Source organism: Chenopodium album, chromosome 2, assembly GCF_948465745.1.
Source record: "Chenopodium album chromosome 2, dcCheAlbu1.1, whole genome shotgun sequence".
NCBI lineage: Eukaryota > Viridiplantae > Streptophyta > Magnoliopsida > Caryophyllales > Amaranthaceae > Chenopodium > Chenopodium album.
Window position 1 is genome coordinate 20,523,392 of NC_137835.1, and position 20,805 is coordinate 20,544,196.

At 35.5% G+C, this 20,805-nt stretch overlaps 5 protein-coding genes across 5 annotated transcripts; 3 read left to right on the forward strand and 2 right to left on the reverse strand.

Annotated features, from left to right (window-relative positions):
* Positions 1 to 300: 300 nt before the first annotated feature.
* LOC145584270 (uncharacterized) lies at positions 301 to 1,686 on the forward strand. The gene is made up of 2 exons (XM_081641151.1): positions 301 to 438; positions 1,048 to 1,686. The coding sequence occupies exons 1-2, from the start codon at positions 324 to 326 to the stop codon at positions 1,596 to 1,598; spliced, it is 666 nt and encodes a 221-aa protein (XP_081497277.1). The 5' UTR covers positions 301 to 323; the 3' UTR covers positions 1,599 to 1,686.
* A 6,209-nt stretch (positions 1,687 to 7,895) lies between these two features.
* Positions 7,896 to 9,109, forward strand: LOC145584281 (uncharacterized). Its single transcript, XM_081641157.1, has 2 exons — positions 7,896 to 8,078; positions 8,358 to 9,109. Exons 1-2 carry the CDS (start codon positions 7,973 to 7,975, stop codon positions 8,936 to 8,938), a joined length of 687 nt encoding a protein of 228 aa, XP_081497283.1. The 5' UTR covers positions 7,896 to 7,972; the 3' UTR covers positions 8,939 to 9,109.
* A 1,715-nt stretch (positions 9,110 to 10,824) lies between these two features.
* On the forward strand, positions 10,825 to 11,817 carry LOC145584294 (uncharacterized). The gene is made up of 2 exons (XM_081641168.1): positions 10,825 to 10,993; positions 11,118 to 11,817. The coding sequence occupies exons 1-2, from the start codon at positions 10,879 to 10,881 to the stop codon at positions 11,657 to 11,659; spliced, it is 657 nt and encodes a 218-aa protein (XP_081497294.1). The 5' UTR covers positions 10,825 to 10,878; the 3' UTR covers positions 11,660 to 11,817.
* Positions 11,818 to 11,832: 15 nt separating this feature from the next.
* On the reverse strand, positions 11,833 to 14,655 carry LOC145584286 (uncharacterized). Its single transcript, XM_081641161.1, has 2 exons — positions 13,028 to 14,655; positions 11,833 to 12,312 (listed from the first exon to the last, which is right to left on the reverse strand). The coding sequence occupies exons 1-2, from the start codon at positions 14,482 to 14,484 to the stop codon at positions 12,237 to 12,239; spliced, it is 1,533 nt and encodes a 510-aa protein (XP_081497287.1). The 5' UTR covers positions 14,485 to 14,655; the 3' UTR covers positions 11,833 to 12,236.
* Positions 14,656 to 15,639: 984 nt separating this feature from the next.
* LOC145597221 (ATP synthase subunit d, mitochondrial-like) lies at positions 15,640 to 19,713 on the reverse strand. The gene is made up of 5 exons (XM_081653374.1): positions 19,398 to 19,713; positions 18,398 to 18,479; positions 16,801 to 16,865; positions 16,126 to 16,212; positions 15,640 to 16,008 (listed from the first exon to the last, which is right to left on the reverse strand). The coding sequence occupies exons 1-5, from the start codon at positions 19,566 to 19,568 to the stop codon at positions 15,907 to 15,909; spliced, it is 507 nt and encodes a 168-aa protein (XP_081509500.1). The 5' UTR covers positions 19,569 to 19,713; the 3' UTR covers positions 15,640 to 15,906.
* Between the last annotated feature and the right edge of the window lie 1,092 nt (positions 19,714 to 20,805).

Here is a 20,805-nt window from a genome sequence, read left to right on the forward strand (position 1 = left end):
GAAAGATCAAAGAATCTTTTAAAATTCACAGAAATTAAAACTTATTCATTAATTAAGTACACAAAAGTACAAAACAGAAATCAAATTACAAAGATAAGTATTTATTTATGTCTTATCTTCACAATAGGAACTTATACATAGCATAGGTATAGACGACATAAAGCAACTTACAACTCAAGAAAGCAAAGAAGAATAATTTATAAACAGGATATCTCAAATTAAAGAACTAAAGATGCCCTTCATATCAACACCTATATAAAGAGGAGGGATTTCCCTTAGTTTCCAAACAACCATCCTTCTCTTAATATAACTTAAGAAAATAGATGGCAATCAAAACCAAGACCTCAACCCCTGCACCTCCTTCTTACGTCGATTTCGAACCTGCTTGTGATTTGGTTAAAGAGGAAGGAATTGAAACTTTGATCATCCATCTTCCTGGTATTGTCATACCTTTCTAATATTTGCAATGCTTTTTAAATTTTCTAGCTTTTGATTTGGAATAATAGGGTGCCATCTTAATTAAGAAGCAATTATAAAAGGTTATTGCTCTCACATTGTACGTTAATATACTCTCTCTGTCCCATAATAAAAAGGTGGGCGTGCATGTGACCCAACTTAAGAAAAAAAAAATTGTAATGATAATATTCCTTGAAAATTTTATAGTGATCGTTTGAAATATGACTACCATAATATTTTAATGATTATATAGTTCATAATTAACGTATTTTTATCCAAGTAATTATATATATTAATCTATTTTGCTATAAAATATTATTATTAGCATTTTTTTTATTTTTGTCAAATTTTTAGTTTTATTTATGTAATTTTTACACTTATTTTATAGTTTCTCGAAAAATATTTATTTTATGTTGGATTAAAATTTTCAAAAATTATATTTGCATTGTAGAAATTAGAATACTAATTGTGTCTAATTTATAGTGTGAAAAAATTAATCTCTCATATTGTTTATCATTAAAATAATAAGGTAGTCATATTTAATTTACTAACTTTTTTTCTTTTTTTGTATGAATTTGCACGAATGTACAGACTTTAAAAAAGAACAATTGAGGGTGCAAGTTAACAAAGATGGAGTCCTCAAAATAAATGGAGAAAGACCAACAAATGGAAATGGAACAAAGAGGAACCGTTTTGTAAAGGAAACTAAAGTTCCAGAGGGCTGTGATGTAAACGAGATTCGAGCCAAGTTCATTAACGGCCGCCTTAATATCACAATGCCAAAGAAAGTAGTTACTACACCACCAACTCCTCAAGTCGTCCAAGATCAAAAGCCGAAGGCTGAGGTTACTAATGATCATCGAAAGCCGAAAGCTGAGGCGGCCTCGATTTCCAAGGATCAAACGCCAAAGGGTACAACTACAAGTACTAAAAATGGTAAAATGGCCGAGACAAGTAGTGGTTATGATGATAAGCCAAATGGTGAGAATGGAGGCGTCAAACAAAAGCTACAAGGAAGAAGTAACAAGGTGGCCTTAGGTTTCGGAATCGCGGTTGTGTCACTGGTAGCTATTGGAGCTATTGTGGCTTCTAAATTTGGGTCTGATAGCAGTTCTTCTCCTTCTTTGTTTAGTAAGGAGTAAGGATTAATGCAAACTAACTAATCCTGATTCTTCTATATAAACTGTATGTAATGTTAACTAAGTGTACATAATTAGGGGTGTCAATTCGGTTAAACAGTTCGGGTTTGGGTTGGGTTTATCAGTTTCGGGTTATAACGGGTCGGTTTATAACGGATTGACATAATAAGCGGGTCGGTTTGGGTCGGTTTTGAAAATTATCGAGTCAGTTCGGTTTGGTTTTTTTAATTGCAGTTTCTATTCGGATCGGGTCCTTATCGGGTCGGGTTCTAGTCGGTTCGGGTCATAATCAATTTGGGTTGAACTGGGTCGGTTTGAAAACGGGTTTAGCCCATTTAATGTGGGTTTCGGTTAAAAACAGTTCGGGTCTTAATCAGGACGGGTCGTAATTGGTTCGGGTCATAATCAGTTTGGGTTTAACTGGGTCGGTTCGAAAATGGGTTTCAGTTCAAAATAGATCGGGTGAAATCGGGTCCAACCATTATTGTTTCGGTTATAATCGGTTTAGATTGAACTTGGTTGGTTTGAAAACGAGTTTACCTAATTTGAAACGGGTTTCTAATCAAAATCATATCGGGTTAAAATTGAGTCGGATGATTATCGAGTCGAATTAGTCAGATAATGGGTAGGAACGAGTCATTTTATAATCAAGTCAAGTCATAAATAAGTTGGGTTTATCGAGTAGTGGGTTGAAACAGATTAGATCATAAACATATTGGGTAATAGGTTGTAAATGACTCAGTCATAACGGGTTACGGGTTTTAAACGGTTTGGTCATAACGGGCTACGGGTCGTAAACGGTTCGGTCACAACGGGTTACGGATTATAACCGGTTCGGTCACAACGGGTTACGGGTTGGAACGATTTAGGTTTATCGGATTTTTATCGGGTTTTAATGGTTTTCGGTTTAAAACGGGTCGGGTTACTATCGGGTTTAAACGTAATCGGTTTGGGTTGCTTTCAGTTTCGGGTTGTAATGGTTTGGCTTGATAACGGGTCGGGTTGGTAACGGTTTGCACAAATTCGGTTTAGTTCAGTTTCGGTTTGGAAAAAATTGGGTCGGGTCAGTTTTCGGTTTCCAAAAAACGGGTTTTAAACAGTTCAGTTCCTTTTCGGATCGGTTCGAAACAGTCGGGTTTAACGGTTCGGGTCAGAAACTGACAACTCTATACATAATGATTTATAGCTAGAATAAAAGGATGGTGGATAAATTGATGAAATTTCTTAAATTTTAATTTTGATTATTATTAAATATAGGATATATATTGTGCATATCTTTTGTAGTCAACGTAAACCTTATAGTTAGCCTATTATCAAGCCTTCTGTTGAGGCATATACTCTGTATATATTGACGATTGATGAATGTCAATAATCGAGGAAAATATTACTCGTATCAAACACTTTCAATTATGATCTCAAGTATTTTAAATCCAAAGGATGGGACACGGTGTTGGAAATAAAGAAAGAAAATTTAAAGGGTCAGATATGGGCGCCCGATCGAGCAAGACCCGCCCAACCGGGCGCGAGAAGAGTCGTAAAATTCTGGAGTTTCGCCGCCCGACCGAGCGCGAGAAGACGTCTGGAAAAAAGGGAGTGTCCGCCCGATCGGGCGAGCTCCGACCGATCGAGCGTGTGTTTGTCCATTGGACTCCAACGGTTCCCTTGGATTCCTCTTCTTGTTTGATTTCTTGTAACTCCCCATTTAAGAGGTTGATTATGGTGTTTTTAATCACCATAATATTTCTGATTTCTCTTCTTTGTTCATAGAAGACTCCACCATGATCTTTCATCTTCTTCATTCATCTTTATAAATTGAAGGATGTTTTCTGATTTTGATATACACAAAAAATATATATCAAACACAAGCTTGTTTAAACACATTCTCTATATTGGGCATAAGTTACTTGACTCCAACCTTCCACCCAAAAGTGTCTTTGTGTGGAAGTGGTGTGTTAACCTTAGGGAACATGACGGCGAATACAATAGTGCACCCCGGTTGCGCCGGAATTTCGTTTTCAAGTCAGTGATTTGCATCACGACACACCATACTCTTTCATTGTCTCAAGATCATCTTTTCGATCTTCTTATTTTAGAATATAGCCTTGAAAATACTTCTTATATTACAACAAAAGGTTGTACAATTAGTCAATTATATTTATATTATCTATTGCTCTTTCTAGAACACTTTTGCAACATGGTTGATTGATGTGTGGATTATTAAAGGTGTCAAAATCAACCCAACTTATAAATAAAATAAATAAATAAATAAATAAATAAACCCATTTTAAGCTGAACCAACCTGATTTGACTCGAGAAACTAAGAACCCCAAACTTGATTTGTAACCGACCGAAACTCAACTTGAATTCATATTTGGTCCCGTATATATGAACTTAATCCAACACCAATTCGACTTAACATGAACCTAGCCTAACACTGATTTAACCCTAACTTGAATTCAAATCGACACCAGGTTAACCCGACTTGAACTCCACCTGATCTGAATCGGCCAAATAAATACCAGATTCAATCTGATCTATATTGACCCAACCTGATATTAACCTGCATGACCTGATTTTTAACTAGACATACTCTAACTAAACCTAATTTTAAACCCAACCTATTATTGACCTTCCTTTTTTACTTAATCATAACTATTTCAATTCATGTAATTGTTTGTTTCATTTATCACTAAGAACTTTCTATTTTTAACTAAATATAACTCTATTATTTATGGATATCATCTATCAATTTGTCGTTAGTTCATTACTTATCGTCTCACTTATATAGCTATGAGATGTCATCTATAATTTGACTTTTATTTGGCTTAAAGAAACTTCTGATACAAGAACTAATTTAATGAGAAAACAGATAAGTGCAAGGGCACGATATGAAAGATGTCACCTGAATGAACTAATAGTGACCCAATAACAAGGTAATAACTTAACAATTACTTTGGTTTAAAAATGTCCTTATTTGAATATTTAATTTGTCAATCCGATCCAAATATAGCTAAATTTGTGAAGGACCTGAATCAGAATCAACCCAACATTGATTCAACCTTAGCTTATCCTAATAAAATTGAACGGTTGTATGTCTCCCCAAAACCAAACCCGATGATGAACACCTTTCACCGCCATTATTGGTCGGGTTGAGTATTTAATATTTGGAGTGCTTAAATCCATGTTCTATCCAATATATTTCATGAACCAATCCAATTTCTAGCTCATTTCCCTAAACCATAACCTATTTTCCACTTTTCGTGTCCACATCGCAAAACCGAGAGAAAGTGATTTTATGGCTATAAAATTCTCATCCAATTATTATTTTTTTGGATAGGCCTTTATATAAGCTTTCCAACCATATATCATAAGCTCAATTTCGAGCTATAACGAAAAAGATATGAGCAAAACACTAAACTCGGCCTAAAACCGACACCCTTCCACTAAAACGGACATATCTTAAAATTTACAAATCATTTTGACCAGATTCTAATTGGTTTGGAAAGTATACTTGATAAGCTTCCCAATGATATATTATATGCCTTATTCCGAGTTACGGATCAAAAGTTATGATTATTTTAAAAATGGGTAAAAAACTGAAATTACCGCGCAGCAGCTAAAATACCGCGACGCGGCAAATGCTGAGGTGTCACGGGGCTTATTCCCGTGACACGGTGCCCTTTTGTGTAAATCTGCACATTTAATCCACCGTGTCACGGTGCAATTTCCCGTGTCACGGTGCCCATTCCGTGACACAGGGATATTCCGTGTAGCGTACTTTTTACACCGTGACACGGCATACTGCACTGTACCATGGTGGACAATGCCGTGTCACGACATGTCTTCCCGTGTCACGGTGCACTTCTCGTGACACGGGATTGCTCCGTGTTTTCTCCGCGTAATCCCTAAATGCGTTTTCACTTCCCGTAACCTAATTATTTCCCGCGTCACTCAGTTTTCCCCCGTGTCACGGGATCTTCCCCCGTCTGACGGTGCCTGGCACCGTGTCACGGTGCTCTTTGCCGTGACACAGTGTTATTTTTTAGGGTTTTTATCTTTTTAGGGTTCCGCGTGTTCCCTCTGCTCATTTTCCCTATAAATAGGACCCCCCTTTCTGCAGTTCGGGGCACCAATAATCATTCTCTCTCACCTTACACCAAAAATCATTCTCTTCTCCCTCTTTAACCTAATTTCTAGCCTCCTTATTCTTCCATAATAATTCCCCTAAGCGCTCCAAGGAGTCCATACTTGACCCGAGGTTCTGTCCTTAAACCAAGGCGTGAAAGGTACAAATAACTGAGGGTTTGGACCAAATCAACTCTACTTTTTATTTAGTTTAATATAATTTTCATTTATTGAAGTTACTAACAGTTTATTCATGATGTAGCAATTTAAAGGAACGTGCAGAATGTGAGTAATTAATTAATTTAATTACTCTTATTTTATTTTAATATTTCTAGTATCATGATTAGGGTTATTTTATATTTGATTTGACTAACGCTATTATTATTAAATTGTTTTCTGATGTTTATTCTATTATATTTTTTATGATCACCATTTTGCATGTTTAAAGGGAATATGTAATTGAAAATCACGCCTAATAAGATAATTTGGACAACCTGTTTAGGATCCTTTTTAATCTTATTGTTTAATCAAGTGATCACGATATTTTAGAATTATATGTTGCATTAATATTAAACTAATTTAGCTTAATAATAGTTTGGAACAAATTGAATATTTTGTTTGTATGCCTTTGAGATCGCATGAATCACTTTTCACTATAAGAATCGAGTAGAGGCCAATACGGGCGAATGTGACTCCATGACTCACTTCGTACCATCATCCCCGATCCTCCTTTCGTGGTTCCGAACCATATGGAGTTAGTAATCTCATGGATTATGAATGGGTTGTAACCTTCACGAGTCAATCGTTGTTGCCTATCGTTGTCCCTTTATTCGTGGTTGTCTTAAATGATCCGTGAACGGTTTACAAGTTCCTTTAAAAAACTTGTTGGCGGCTCCCTACTTTCCTTGTCCCTAATCGTATATGTCAATTCCCACTTCCTATGAGTGCCAAGCATATTCACACATGCTCTAACGTAGGCGCACTTCGAACGACGCCTACAGGTTGAATCGAACTTAACCGAATCGAAATCAACCCAACCAGTCATTCAACCCGTAATTAGCTCAGTCAAAACCCATATTGAATTTGATACAAGTTTATCAAAACTAAAAATGAACTGATATGAATTAAGTCCAACTCAAACACGACCCAGACCCAACAATTCTTGACCTAAAATTAACACGATCCGAAATTAACTTGATTCGAATTGACTCGACCCGTCATGGTTCAACCCAAACTCCATTCAATTACTCGATTTGACACGGCTAACTTGCATCATGAGGGACACAATTCTGTCTTCTTGTAAGTACTTTAGTCGAATGTGATAACTAAAAAAGTTAACTATCAGATTTTAACCCAACCTGGTATTCAACTAAAGTACTTAAAAGTGGATATTAACCCAATTCTTCCGACCAACTATTTGACTTAAGTACTTAATCAGAATCTGGGCTGATTTTAAACCGGCACATAAAAAAGGAACTTATAAGGAAGTAAGACCACAGATTTTACGAAAAACTTTCTAGGGCCCAACTAAAAGTAAAACATCAGCCCGATAGGAACTGTCTATAACAAAAAAAAAAAAAAAAAAAAAAAAAAAAAAAAAAAAAGCTTTTTCCTTATAATTGACCAAAATTCCTAGTTACATACTTTGTATTACAATTAGACCTTTACCACCAGTTCTTAACCAAAACCTGTATACCAGTTTTTACCGAAACTCAATAAGCACTACGCGTAACTTGTCCAATTTGAACCCCAGATTTAAATCCCCAGCAGCAATCCTATGCTATTGCATCCTCATACTATGGCATCCAAAAAAGAAACAAATATCGATTTTTGATCGACAAAAAATAGATATTGGCTAGATGACAAGCAGCATTTGTTAAAAAAATAAAAGGGAAATAAACTTCCCCTATTAGCTAGCTTAATGTACTTAATTAATTATTTGATTATATGAATATGTGTGTTTAGTGTTTTACATATATTTCTTTAACAAGGCAACATGCTACTTGCTACATAATACAACATAGGCAAATTCATAAAGCAACTTTAAAGTCAAGAAAGCAAAGAGGTATAATCACTCTGCAGGAAATCCTAATCTAAAAATATAAACTTAATAAGATGCCTTTCATATCATCACCTATATAAACAACATTATGGCATTCTTCCTTGAATATCCACACAATCATCCTTCTCTCAACATTTCTAACATACATAGTAGTAACATATAGTACAAGCAATTTAACGAATTGAAAACAATGGCGGCAAACAAAACCAAGACTTCACCTTCTTACGTCGAGTATAATCCTGCTATCGAATGGCAGAAAGAGGAAGGTCTTGAAACTTTGATCATCCATCTTCCTGGTATAGTCAAATTTCTCTACTTCTTTGTTCTGTTTTTATATTTTGTTTCGGAAACACATACATGGGTTTGTTTGGCATTGTTTATTGTTTTCAGTTTTCTAATTATTTGAAAACAAAAACCCAATAAAGAAACAAGAAAACAATGTTTTCACTATCTGTCATCAGTTTTAAAAATTATTTCAGTTTGACCAATTTTTTATTCATTATATGACATATATCATATAATGAATCATTTTTAGCAAGAGCATACATACTCATTTCTTTTATATGTGCATCTAGACTTCAAGAAAAATCAACTCAGGGTGCAAGTTAGTAAAGAAGGAGTCCTCAAAATAAGCGGCGAAAGACCATTAACTGCTGATGGAACAAAGAAGAGTCGTTTTCTCAAGGAAGAAAAATTACCAGAGGGTTGTGATATGAATGATGTTCGAGCCAAGTTCAGTGATGGAAGCCTTCACATCACGATGGCTAAGAAAAAAGTTACACCTGAAACTCCTCAAGGCACCAAACAGCAGCCTGCATCATCAAGACAATCAGCTCCTCCTCAACCAGAGGCTACTGATAAAAAGCCGAAAGCTGAGGCAGCCACGGTATCAGATGATTACCAAAAGGCAAAGGGTACAACAAGTACAGAACATGGTGCAAAGGCCGGGACAAGTACTTATGCACAGCCAAAGGCTGATCAAATGTTTGAGGATGGAAGCATAATGCAAAGGCTGCGAAGAAGTAAGAAGTGTGCTTTGGGATTCGGAATTGCAGCTGTGACAATGATAGCAATCGGAGCTTTCGTGGCTTCTAAATATGGGTCTAATAGCATCTCTTCTCCATCCTTGTATATGGATGATTCAGGACTTATATAAACTCCAAATGTTGTATACTATTCTCTTCTACATTGGGTTGGGAGAATTCACATATGAGCTTGGACAAATGTATAGATAGATTTCCAGGCATGAATAAATGTAAACTTTGGTACATAAATTGATGAAAATTCTAAAGATTGTGTTCCTTTAAATAACATATAGATCCAAATTCTAAACTGCATTTGCATTTGCATTTTCTGTAGTTTATGGAAGTCTAGTAACGACAAATTCCAGATTCATACATGTTTCAATGCAAGCAAATTCTGCGTTTCACTACCCTAAGTACCGCCCTGTATTAATCCCTGAGCTCCCTGATATATCTGTCTATAAGTATCCAAATAACTCGAAACACCCTCAAGATAAAAAGCAATTCAGGGTCATAAATAAGGCATGCCCCCTTCACTATAGTTGTACAGCAATATTCTGCCTTTGTCTTGGTTTTCAGGTAAATATCTATGTTCGTCAAAACCAAATTGCACCATGACTTTAAACCACATCTTGTACTTTAATATAGAATTTCTAATGAAAGTCCTTTGAAAAGTTACAGGAGATCTCCAATTGGATCTATCAATTATGTATCTTATATGGCACCATTGTGCCGTCTGAGCATTAGCTTAACTATTGTCCTGTACTGTGTTTCCAAGTACAAGTACAACCACGCTCAATAACTTGGCACTACACATTCAACTATCATTAAACTAGACTAGCTAAGATCAGCCAGGAGTATAGTTGTATCTCTTTGGTTGGGATCAAAAAAATGTTCGTGTTAGATAATATGCTAATATGTAAGTTGTTCAAATTGACAGACTAAATGGTAATGTGCAGCATATTAAACACATAATACAATCCTCTAATATTAGGTCCTTGTTTTTTGTCTTTCCTTGTTTTGGTCTTCTTTGGTAAAGAGATGATTGATGAGATTTTAGTTTTTTTAGAGCAATTAGATGGTTTGACCACAAATAAAATCAGTTAATTTGGTGTTTGGAAATAGATGATTTAAAGAGAGCATTATTCAATAAGCTAACTTGAAAATTCTATTCAATCAAGCAACTTGTAAGAGGTTTTAGAGCAATTGTTGCAATAAGCTACTTTGGTGATTGGTAAAGTAGGTGATTTGAATAGTTAGTCAAAGCATCTAATGCAACAAATTAGTCAAACCAGCTAATACAATCAATTATATCAACCAGCTACCAGCTAATCACCAAACAAGGCCGAATTGTTTACGTTTATGAGATTAAACCAAAGATGGATCGACCAAAATTGTTATCCCAATGACATTAACAATCATCCAAAATCCTATAAGTTATCCCAAAAATGTTAAAAGTCACACACCTCCAATGAGCAATGGATCAATACCTTCTTTACTCAATAGAGCTTAGTATTAGGCACACATTGCTAAACTCTTGAAGAGCTTAGTAATTTGAGTATACAAAATCAATAATAGTCACAAAACATTATTTTGTGAACGTTGGAAAAAAGCTATTCGATTCCCCTAGATTAATAATCATAATGTGATTATGTATTTGTTTAATGCATAACTTCTCTACAACTCCAAAACTGTCACTGCCTATTATCATCAACCAAATATAAAATCAGAAGCAACCGCGGTCCATGGGTTTGCAACAGGAAACGTGTGATTAACCAGAAAATTCTATATGCAAAGAAACCTAGAAAGTTAGTATGCAAAAGGAATATTGTATGCCTATTCAGAAGAAAGTCAGCTAATCACAGCAAAAGATATAAAGCAACTTAATACTCAAGAAAGCAAACAAGAATAATTCCTTTCAGAGGAAATCTTAATGGAAAACCAAAGAGATGCCCTTACTAAACCATACCTATAAAAGGGATACGGGTCGTTCTTCTAACAGAATATCCTAACAATTAGCTATATCTTCGCAACACGTTCTTGTATATACGAAAGCTACAAACAACCAAAGCCAATGGCAAACAAAACCAAGACTGCAACTATTACATTGCCTACTTACATCGATTTTGAACCCTATTGTGAATGGAAGAAAGAGGAAGGAGTTGAAACTTTAGACTTCCATCTTCCCGGTATGTCTCTATTCTCACTACTTTCTTCTTTTTTGTAATTTTTTTTGCCTTTTTTTCTAGAGAGAAAATTAACTAAAATCTGATTTTGAATGAATATCATTTCATTATATCTCTATTCGTATAGATTTCAAGAAAGATCAACTAAGGGTTCAAGTCAATAATCTTGGAGTTCTCAAAGTAAGCGGAGAGAAGGTGGCAACTGCAGATGGAACCAAAAGAAACCGTTTTGTGAAGGAAACAAAGATACCACAAGGCTGCAACATAAATGACATTCGAGCAAAGTTCAGTGGTGGCCACCTTCATGTTACCATGCCGAAAAAAGCCTCTCCCCAGATTGAGCAGCAGCAGATGAAGCCAGAAACAACATCATCAGGTGCTCCAAAACCAGATGTTACTCAAAAGCCGACATCAGAAGTCCAAGCTCCTAAAGATGAAAAGCCAAAGGCTCCAAGTTCGGAGAATGGTAAAGCAGGAACAAGCACTAGTTATGATCAGGCAAAGGTTGATAACATGTTTGGGCTTGGAAGCTCCGTGGGAAGATTGCAAGTGCATAAGAAGGTGAACGTGGGTTTAGGAGTTGCAGTAGCAGCAGTCGTCGCAATTGGAGTTTATGTAGCTTTTAAATATGGATCTAGCTCTTCTCCTCCTTCAAACATTGAGGACTAAGGACAGACATGGCATCATATAACTTGATTCACACCCTATGTGTTTGTGTATCGCCTTTAAGGCTTTAACAAATGGTATCCTAGATCAAGCCAGTGTACAGATATTTTAATGCATGACAAAAATGCATCAAGAAATGAATAATATCATTTTTCTATCAAGTTTCCTTTTTTTTTTTTATCATAATAATTCTAGGGATGAAGTGCAGGGATGAATATATATATTTATTTTATAGTCAGTGATTTCAAGTAATAAGGGTATGATGCTCAACGTCGCAAGGATTATGACTTAATGAGCTACAACTGACTAACATGCTAGATGTAATGGCAGGATACAAAGGATTTCTGATTCCACAAGCAACCATTACATTAACTATTGGATGTTAGGGAAATTTACCACTCCAATTGAACAATTACAAGAGATCTAAAAACTATTTGTCATGTTACCTTGCTGAGATATAGACAAGATCAGCCTCGAACATCATTAGCAATGTATAACTAAAATTAGTTCCATAAAAATTGGTGGAGTTATGATCAGCGACAAAAATACATCTGAGCTTCGAAGTCTTGATCATGGCCATCTAATGCCAGATGCTCAGTATGACAGCGATGCTAAAGAGGAGGAAAAGCACCATATTTCCTCCAGGCAAAGAAGACCTGTGATTCAAACAGAACAGTTTCAGAGCCTTAAAAACATTAACCAATCTAGAAAACTTTAACCAAAAATTAATCTTGAAAGCTTGAAATCTATCAACTTCGTTTTAAACGGAAACCTAATTCTTAAACGCAATTACATAAGATGATATGAACCCTTAACACACACCACCTCCACTCTCACACCAAACAAAAGTGCCACAGACAAAGTGGTTCCGGTAGAAGCAATACTTTATCAAGTCAGGATTATCTTTCATTTGCCTTTGATTTCAGCATAATCACTAACTTCATTTTTCTTATTTACTGAGACTCCAAATCATGTGAATTCCCAAGAACAGTCTATGTCTAACTAAGAATTGTTCATTATAATCCATATCAATTAGCAATATAAAGGATATCTTTAATTTCACTATGTAAACAACCAAACAAGGATACAATAGGCTCAAACCTCCAAGACACATAAAACACCTAATCGCTAGTTGCAAGGAATCCTATCACCCCATTATACCAAGATCAAAGCCAGCAAGCAAATTATAACATTGTCTTAATTCTCAACTCATCAGAATTCTGATTGAGACTCTAAAAACAACTCATCATCAAGCAGATTGAAGTTCCACTGTATTTTTCTTACATATTTTCCTTTTAATAGCTTTTCCTTCTAAATTTACAGAGAACAGCTAGTAATATCTTGAAATAAGAGTGAATATACTGATAATACCTGTATTTTCTCTGGGATTTATAAATATATGCCATGGCTGGGGGAAGAATGCCAAACAGAAAACAATTTGCATAAACCCCAGCAAAGTCGAGCGCCCTTGAGAATGTCGAGGGATAGAAGGAAGCAACAAGAACTGGAACAAGAATTAGAGCAACAGATACAAGCCTCTCGAATTTCCTAAAACCATTTCCCTTCAAGATTGATTCATCACTAACATCTACAATCCTAGTTTCCCCTGAAGACTCTATAGAACCCAACTCATTTTCCGATTTACTAAAACGAAAAATCAACTCCAAGGTGTCAATCAACTGCTTGGGAAAACTAACAGCATAGCCAATGAAGCTAGTAGCCAAAGCAGAAAATGCAAATCCTTGAACAGCAAACAAAGAAGAAGATTTTACAGACAACAGCAATTTGATAGGGTCTCCTTGTATACATGATGATTGAGCTTTTCCAGTTCCAGCAAGTCCTAATACAATAAGATTCCATGCCAAAACCATAATCAATGGAACAGTCCCACCAATAAGAATTGCCTTTCGAGCCTCATCAATACTATCTCCAGCAACTTTACATATAAAAGGTGTAATAACATGAAACCCTAAGGTAAGGACAGTGACAGGAATGGCAGGTAAAATAGTGAAAACATGCCAAGATGAACAGGACAATGAACTTACAATATTAACTCTAGCAACTGAAACACCAATACCCACCAAAGTAATGATAGAAACAAGCATCATAAAGCACAGAAATCGATTAGTCGAATCGATTATTTGGAACGGGAAGAACCAAATGATACTCCCAAGAAACAAAGGGAAAATCCCATGTAATACTACATTGTTTAAGCTAGGAAACCATTGAGAAACAATAGAACCAATACCAGAAACACAAGCAACAAGAAGAGCAAAACTAAGGCTAGCATAAACAACTGAAACAAATGCACCAAAATGGGTACCAAAGGCCTTAATTGCTAACCCAGTAAAGCTCACTTCTTTGACCCCATCTTCCTCCATTGTAGCAAAACTAAGCTCAGCAACTAAAATTATGGAAGAAATGACATAAACCCATGAAAATAAAATGGCAATAGTAGATGGTAATGGCCCTGATTTTATTGTTGCAGATGGTAAACCTAACATTCCAGGACCCACAGCAGTCCCAATTATCAGACTAACAGCACCCCAAAAACTCTTTTTCTCCTGTTTTATAACACTTTGATCAAGTTTTAAATCATCTGCTTCATCTGTAACAAAAGAAGTTACAGAAGAATGAGCAGCATTGTTGAAACTAGATTTAAAAGGTGGTATCTTTACAGTTGAATTGGAGAAAAATGGGTGCTTTATAATCTTAGAGGGGATGAATTTATGAGTAATGCAGCAAGGGTTTTGCAGGGATGAAGATTTAAGGGTGTTAAATTGGGTGTTAAGGGTAAGATTAAAGGAGGATAGAAGAGAAGTTGACATTTTTTTGGCGAATAGAATGGTGAGGAAGAATGTTTTTCATGGAGTGATTACAGAAATGGGTGCAGTAGATCTTGGGATTCAGATGAGACAAATGAGAATCAAGAATACTTTTCCTTTTTGTTTTGGATGGAGAAAGTGAAAAAAATGGGCCATGGCGGCTGTCTTGGCTAATATGACTGTCTAGGTAAATTTAGAGAAAGGGGTAGGCTGTAGGTAGGTCTAACCGTATTAAGGCCATGCATGTTCAGTTGACAATTTTACATGTGTCTAAGATATCAAATGTTGAGTTGTTGACCCAAACAATCCGATCTAAAACGGATTAGAAAAAACCAAATTCATTTTATATGGACACAATAATTTAACATGACTCGAATTATTAGATTCGACTAAACCCGACTTTACCGAACTCAACCCAGAAAATTGAATTGACACATCGTTATGCCTTATGTGATTATATGCTAGTTGATTCATTTTCTTTACCGAGACATCCTTATAACTAAGTTGCTTTTATTTTATTTTTTCCCTCAAGAACAAATTTATCAATATGTAAAGTATTTAATTTTGCTTCTTTCCTAACTTTTGAAACTTGAATTTTAAATTCAATCTTCCTCTTACTCTTCCATTAACAAATTTAATGATCACAACCCTTTCACAAGAAAATAATAATGTTAATTCATTTGCTTATCAAACCGCACATCATAAATATTTTTGACATGTGAATTTAAAGTTGAAATCTTGGAGGGTTTGCACAAGAACCAAGAGATAGAGTAGGTATTATTGTACCACACTTTATATACTACAAGTACCTCTATTTCAAATTATTTACAACTATTAGACATTTTTTACTCATACTTTATATCAAATCATTGCAAATAATTTAGAAAGGAAGTAGTATAGCTAATTGTACATAGAAAATATTCAATATGATAATTTCTTAAATAATTATAATGTAATGAGTAGTTTATCTTAATGTTACAATCTTAACTATTTGTAGCAAGTGATTATGAAATCATATCAACCCCCAGGATTTTTATTAAAAATCGTAATTATTTACTTCATATTCTTAAGATAAATTCTGGATTGACCTTGCCTAATACTGAAACAAACGCACACAAGGATTGAAATCAACACAACTTCAAAAACAGGCACAACACGAAGATGAATTCTCAAAAATTAATTCCAACATGGTATTTAGCTCATCAGACAAACAAATGTGCTCGCTCTTTCATACCAAGGCCTCTTATCTTGCAAGCACCTCACAATCTAATTACAAGAGCATAAGAGAAAAATGAAAAAATCCTTCACAAGGACGAAACATATCGCCAAAAAAGCAGAATTAGTTATTTTATTATGCTAATATATCGATCAATCACCATGATCTCAACATGTTCACCCTAAGGGAATTGCAGAATCGTCACATAATTAATAACCCCAGTAGTCATTACGAATCTCATCATCAAACTTCTGCCTCAGCTCTGGATGCTTCTCAAAATACTCATCCGCAGTCATGGTGCTCAATTTTTTCTAAAGAGAATAAACATAATTTAGTCCACGGAGAGAAAAGAAGACCTAAAACAACTAGCTCTAGAGGCTCAAAGGATAGCACTCAGCAAATACAAAGCTGCAAAGAAATAGCCTTACCTTCAACTCCTGCACATCTGCTATTTCTTTTTCCAATCTTTCAGACTCTTTCAAAGATTGTTGTTCTGCTTCTTTCAGCTCCACCAACTGCAGTACAACACATGACAACAGGTCAGCACAATCTTAAGCATTACTCATTCTTGTAGCAGCAATTATTTACTGGAATATGCTTTCTCTGACAAATATGGATAAAATTGATTTGATGAAGCAAATATTTACTAGAGACCCCAATAGGATCATGACCATATCACCATTGCAAGATAATTTTATCCACCATTCAAACCTCTGACTAGATTCATGTAACCCTTGTATGAAATAATTACTAATTCAAGGTGAAAAGAACAAAAACCATAAAGATCTAATTTGGCCCTTTCAAAGCACATGAATATAAATTATTCTCAGGAAATCACAGCATATGAGCACAAGTCAACTTTTGACACACCAAGTTTACTAATCAGAGCATCATTACTCATTAGAATTATAATGGCTAAAAGCAGAGAATAAAAACCCTGTAGTATCTCTTGATACGAGGTTCTTTTTCTTCCACGTTTTAGGCTGGGTCAGAAGAGAGTTATTTAGTTATTATGCATTTTTGTCCCTTTGAATGAAGATGAGTATGTCACTGCCTGACTACACCTAATAATCAATGCACTCTAGAATGATCAATGCACTCACCAGGGCATCAATTTTAGGCTTGTACTCTGGTGTAACTTTGTCCACGTACTTTGGAATCTCAATGCCTAGAGAGAAAAAAATATATTACATTAGGGTAAAATCTTAGCAAGTTTAAGCATAATGCAGGAACAAAAAAAATGAAAAGTTAAAATTAAACATCAAACCATACATCAAGAATGTTGCAAAGAAAATGCCAGACACAAGTTTTATACTATAATAATTCTCAGATTTATTTCAGAACAACCTTTCCCATCTTTGGCAAGGGAAAGGAAAGAAAAAAAAAAATCTTTTGTCCCCAAAACACAGCCAACATTCTAACAAGCAAATCTCCAAAATTGCCCGAATGCCAGATTATGAAAACCATCACTTCACTACAAGACACCAAACATAGATCTTAAAAAGAGATTCATGTAAATCAGCTCACGACTAAGAAAAACTAGACAGAAAAAGGGAATAGGAAGCTTCAAGCCAATGCATATAGTCCCTCTGTCCAAAAATAGTATCCATAATACTATACTTGGTATCCCGATAAAAAATATTCCTCGTTGCCTTCTTAAAAAAATTTATCGTAAGAAACTATTTCCCCATTTTTCCTCCACGAACTCTTATTATTCTCGATCACAACAATTTCTCTTCTCTTCTCTTCCTCTTAAAAACTGCTTCCAATCATTCTATTAACATCCAATCCAGTAACTATTATCAAAACCCGAGCAGAGTCAAGTAGTCAACCAGAGTATGATTTTCTTATAATTCCTCTGCTCAACATGCCCTCTAGGCACACATTGAGAGGAAGATATTTGAGGGTGTAAACACTCAAAATAAATTTGAGAGTCAACCTAGTATCATGCTTGTGTTACAATTATTTTGTTTAATTTGCCATTATACACCATCAAATCTCAACTTTAAATATGTGACAAGGTGCTATGTAGCAAGTGATACAGAGCAGCAGCAGATGATGTATAAATCTATGAATACTCATGCTCAAAGTTTTTCTATTTTCAAATGGAAGATTCCAAATGGAAAAGAAATAATAACATTATCTACTCATTTTGACACAAGTCATGTCCTCATGCTTGTGACCTTGTACCCTCTCCTTAAACTTTACAAATGCTGAAGACAAAGTAAGGAAATCAGACTATCCTTACATCTAGCATGATACTAGGTAGAAAAGACAATCAATCAAAGTCTTAATCCCATAAGTGGGGTCGGCTACATGAACCAAATTTGATTATTCGGTGTAGCATGATATTAGGTAGAAAAGACAAGAAAAGTTGAAAATATTAAAGACTATTGTTGTACTGCGATCAATGATGCTCTCACAAAGTTATTTTTTTTTCCCCAGTTTTAAAGGTTCTTCAATAAAGATATAATGACTAGAGCACAACATAGCCACTCTCCTACCCTACATTAGACACAAGTGTCTATTAAACATAAAAAGAGCATGATATAAACTATCCCTAAGCTGTCTTATGACTAATCCTGCAATATCATGTTAATCTTTTAATATCATGTTATAATGTAGAACTAACATGAATTTCAGGTAACAAATATATATCTTGATAGAAAAAAAATTAATTATAGGATTGCAGAAATATACCATCATAAGCTTCCTTGTACATATCAACCAATTTGTTGTCAATTCCTTTTCTGTAATACTCCCAGTCTATGGGCTCAGGTTCCTGCATAAGCAAAGCTATATTATCATCGTATCTGCATGTCAACCCTTGAGTACCCATACAAAATTAATCACAATCTATTACTGCTATTCCATGATTTACAATAACAAATGTGCCACACTCACTCACACGGTAACGTCTACAGTTTATTTGCAATAACCCTAATGCAGACTGAGGTTCAACGGAAGAAGCAATTGAAAGCATGCAGCCAGACTATGTACGGAAGTGAGAAGCCATGTTACTCAGAGAGTCAGAGTCCATTTGATATCGTGTACTGGTGTCGGATCCTATCCTTTACACTCTGAGATGGTTATGGACACTTCAACGCTCATTCCGGGACAGTACCATGAAAATTTTACACCAAACAACAGGGTACTTTTACACGTAATCATGTTCAAGTAACACAGGTGAGAAGTAAACTAAACCTGGTACCACCCCCCCCCCCCCCCTCCCCAACTAAACAAATTTGATGGTTCTAACCCAATGGGGTTCGAATTTGTTCTTAAGAGCAAAAGACTAGGATTATGGGTTACCGTAATATTCGAGCTTCCCCCGAAAATTATCCAAGTACTCAAAAATGTTCGAGCTTTCCCCAAAAAACCATCCAATCAATTCACAATCTTCTCTATTATTACTCAATACATTGTTATTCAGCAATACAAAAAGAATCCCATCAAACCTATTCAGAAAATCATGCAATCAAATCATTTCTGGGCTCAAATCAGGAACAATCGCAAATTAAAAAAATTAGGGTTTCACAGCAACAACAAACCCAGATCGCATTTCAAAAAAAATCACAATCAATTAACCAAAACATCGGAAAAAATTCCCTTAACCGCAATAATAACAATAAATCAACAAAAACCAGAAATGGGTAAACAATAAATTAGGGTTTATAATGTATAAGATCGAAGATCGGACCTGGCTAAACTTGGTTTGAAGCTGAGTGTTGACTTCATCGAAGGTACGACGAAGAGTGAAGAACTCCTTGCGAGCAGCTTCAGAGACAATGAGCTTAGACATGCCATCCCAATCGATGTTCTTGGATGCCTTGAAAGTGACATCAGCAATCTTCTTCCCAACTCCACTCATTTTTTTCGTACTTTCTCTCTCTTCGCAACCTTCAAAAATGGGGGTAGATTGGATTTGGGGGTGGCAAAGGCAACTGTGAAAATGCTTGTGGTTTGTTGGGCCAAAGAAAACCCTCTTTATTGGCTTTTTCTCTTTTTCCGGTTTTCCCCTTGTGATGATTCTTGGTTTTAGGCTATGGTTTGCTTTGACCGTGCACGAGTTATTTAGGGCCTATTTTGTTTGCCTGTTTTCGAAAAATTTAAGTTCGAATAAAGATGTATTGTATCATATGTTCTATTTATTTGATTTTTACTTGCACATTACTATAAATAAGACCGCTAGTAGTGTAATATGAGAAATAAGACAAGCGTATGCCATCCATTATATTAGTAAGAATTCTACTACGTATATAATATGAAACGTGGTACTCACACTTAGAAAAAACATGTCTCGTTAGAGGAAAATGGGAAGAGAAAGCGAGGGCGAGAGAGGAAAGAGTCTCACGAGCAAGGAAAATGATCTCCTCCAGAGATCAAATAAAAAGCTCAAACGAACACAATCTAATTTGGAACAAAATGGCAACCCTAATGAATTTCATCATGAAGGGGATGCAACAATGGAAGATCTTTCATTCGTGGAAGAGACAATAGGAACTGGGGGTCGAAACCAAAAACCAAGTTCCTATAGTCAGATGACCAGAGGTTTCGATAGGAATGTGAACCCTTTGTTCGAAGAAATCATTCATGAGGAGGATCCGGCCTCAAATGATGATGTGCCCCTGGATTGTGACTCAGAGGATGAGGATTGTCCAGTCATTTATTTAACAAAGGAGGATAAAATGCGGTTGCGCCGTCCGTGGAGAGATACCATCATAATCAAACTTTTTTATAGAAGGTTGAGTTATGAATTTCTTTGTTAAAAGGCTAAGATTAAAATGGAATTTGAAAGGAGAAATTGCACTGGGGTCAATGAGTACAAGTACAAATTCTCCTATTAATCATAAGCGTGATTACAAGTACAAATTCTCCTATTAAGCGTTGAGTTACAAGTACAAATTCTCTTATTAATCATAATCATAAGCGTTGAGTAACAAGTACAAATTCTCCAATTAAGCGTGATTACAAGTACAAATTCGTGGAGAGATGTCGTGTCAAGTCAATGAGTCAAGCAGCACTAAGCCTTAGGTCAACCCTAAGATAATTAGAGAGATAAGCAAAGTCCTATAGTCAAAAATATAAATGCAGGAACATCCTAGCAA

Excerpts from the sequence above, each read along its gene's own strand:
- LOC145584281 (XM_081641157.1), top strand. The coding sequence starts at position 7,973 with ATGGCGGCAAACAAAACCAAGACTTCACCTTCTTACGTCGAGTATAAT. Across the intron at positions 8,079-8,357 it reads TTTGATCATCCATCTTCCTG|ACTTCAAGAAAAATCAACTC; the intron begins GTATAGTCAAAT and ends ATGTGCATCTAG.
- LOC145584270 (XM_081641151.1), top strand. The coding sequence starts at position 324 with ATGGCAATCAAAACCAAGACCTCAACCCCTGCACCTCCTTCTTACGTC. Across the intron at positions 439-1,047 it reads TTTGATCATCCATCTTCCTG|ACTTTAAAAAAGAACAATTG; the intron begins GTATTGTCATAC and ends ACGAATGTACAG.
- LOC145584286 (XM_081641161.1), bottom strand. The coding sequence starts at position 14,484 with ATGTCAACTTCTCTTCTATCCTCCTTTAATCTTACCCTTAACACCCAA. Across the intron at positions 12,313-13,027 it reads AAATCCCAGAGAAAATACAG|GTCTTCTTTGCCTGGAGGAA; the intron begins GTATTATCAGTA and ends TTTGAATCACAG.
- LOC145597221 (XM_081653374.1), bottom strand. The coding sequence starts at position 19,568 with ATGAGTGGAGTTGGGAAGAAGATTGCTGATGTCACTTTCAAGGCATCC. Across the intron at positions 18,480-19,397 it reads TTCAAACCAAGTTTAGCCAG|GAACCTGAGCCCATAGACTG; the intron begins GTCCGATCTTCG and ends TTGCTTATGCAG. Across the intron at positions 16,866-18,397 it reads GTACAAGGAAGCTTATGATG|GCATTGAGATTCCAAAGTAC; the intron begins GTATATTTCTGC and ends TTTTCTCTCTAG.
- LOC145584294 (XM_081641168.1), top strand. The coding sequence starts at position 10,879 with ATGGCAAACAAAACCAAGACTGCAACTATTACATTGCCTACTTACATC. Across the intron at positions 10,994-11,117 it reads TTTAGACTTCCATCTTCCCG|ATTTCAAGAAAGATCAACTA; the intron begins GTATGTCTCTAT and ends CTATTCGTATAG.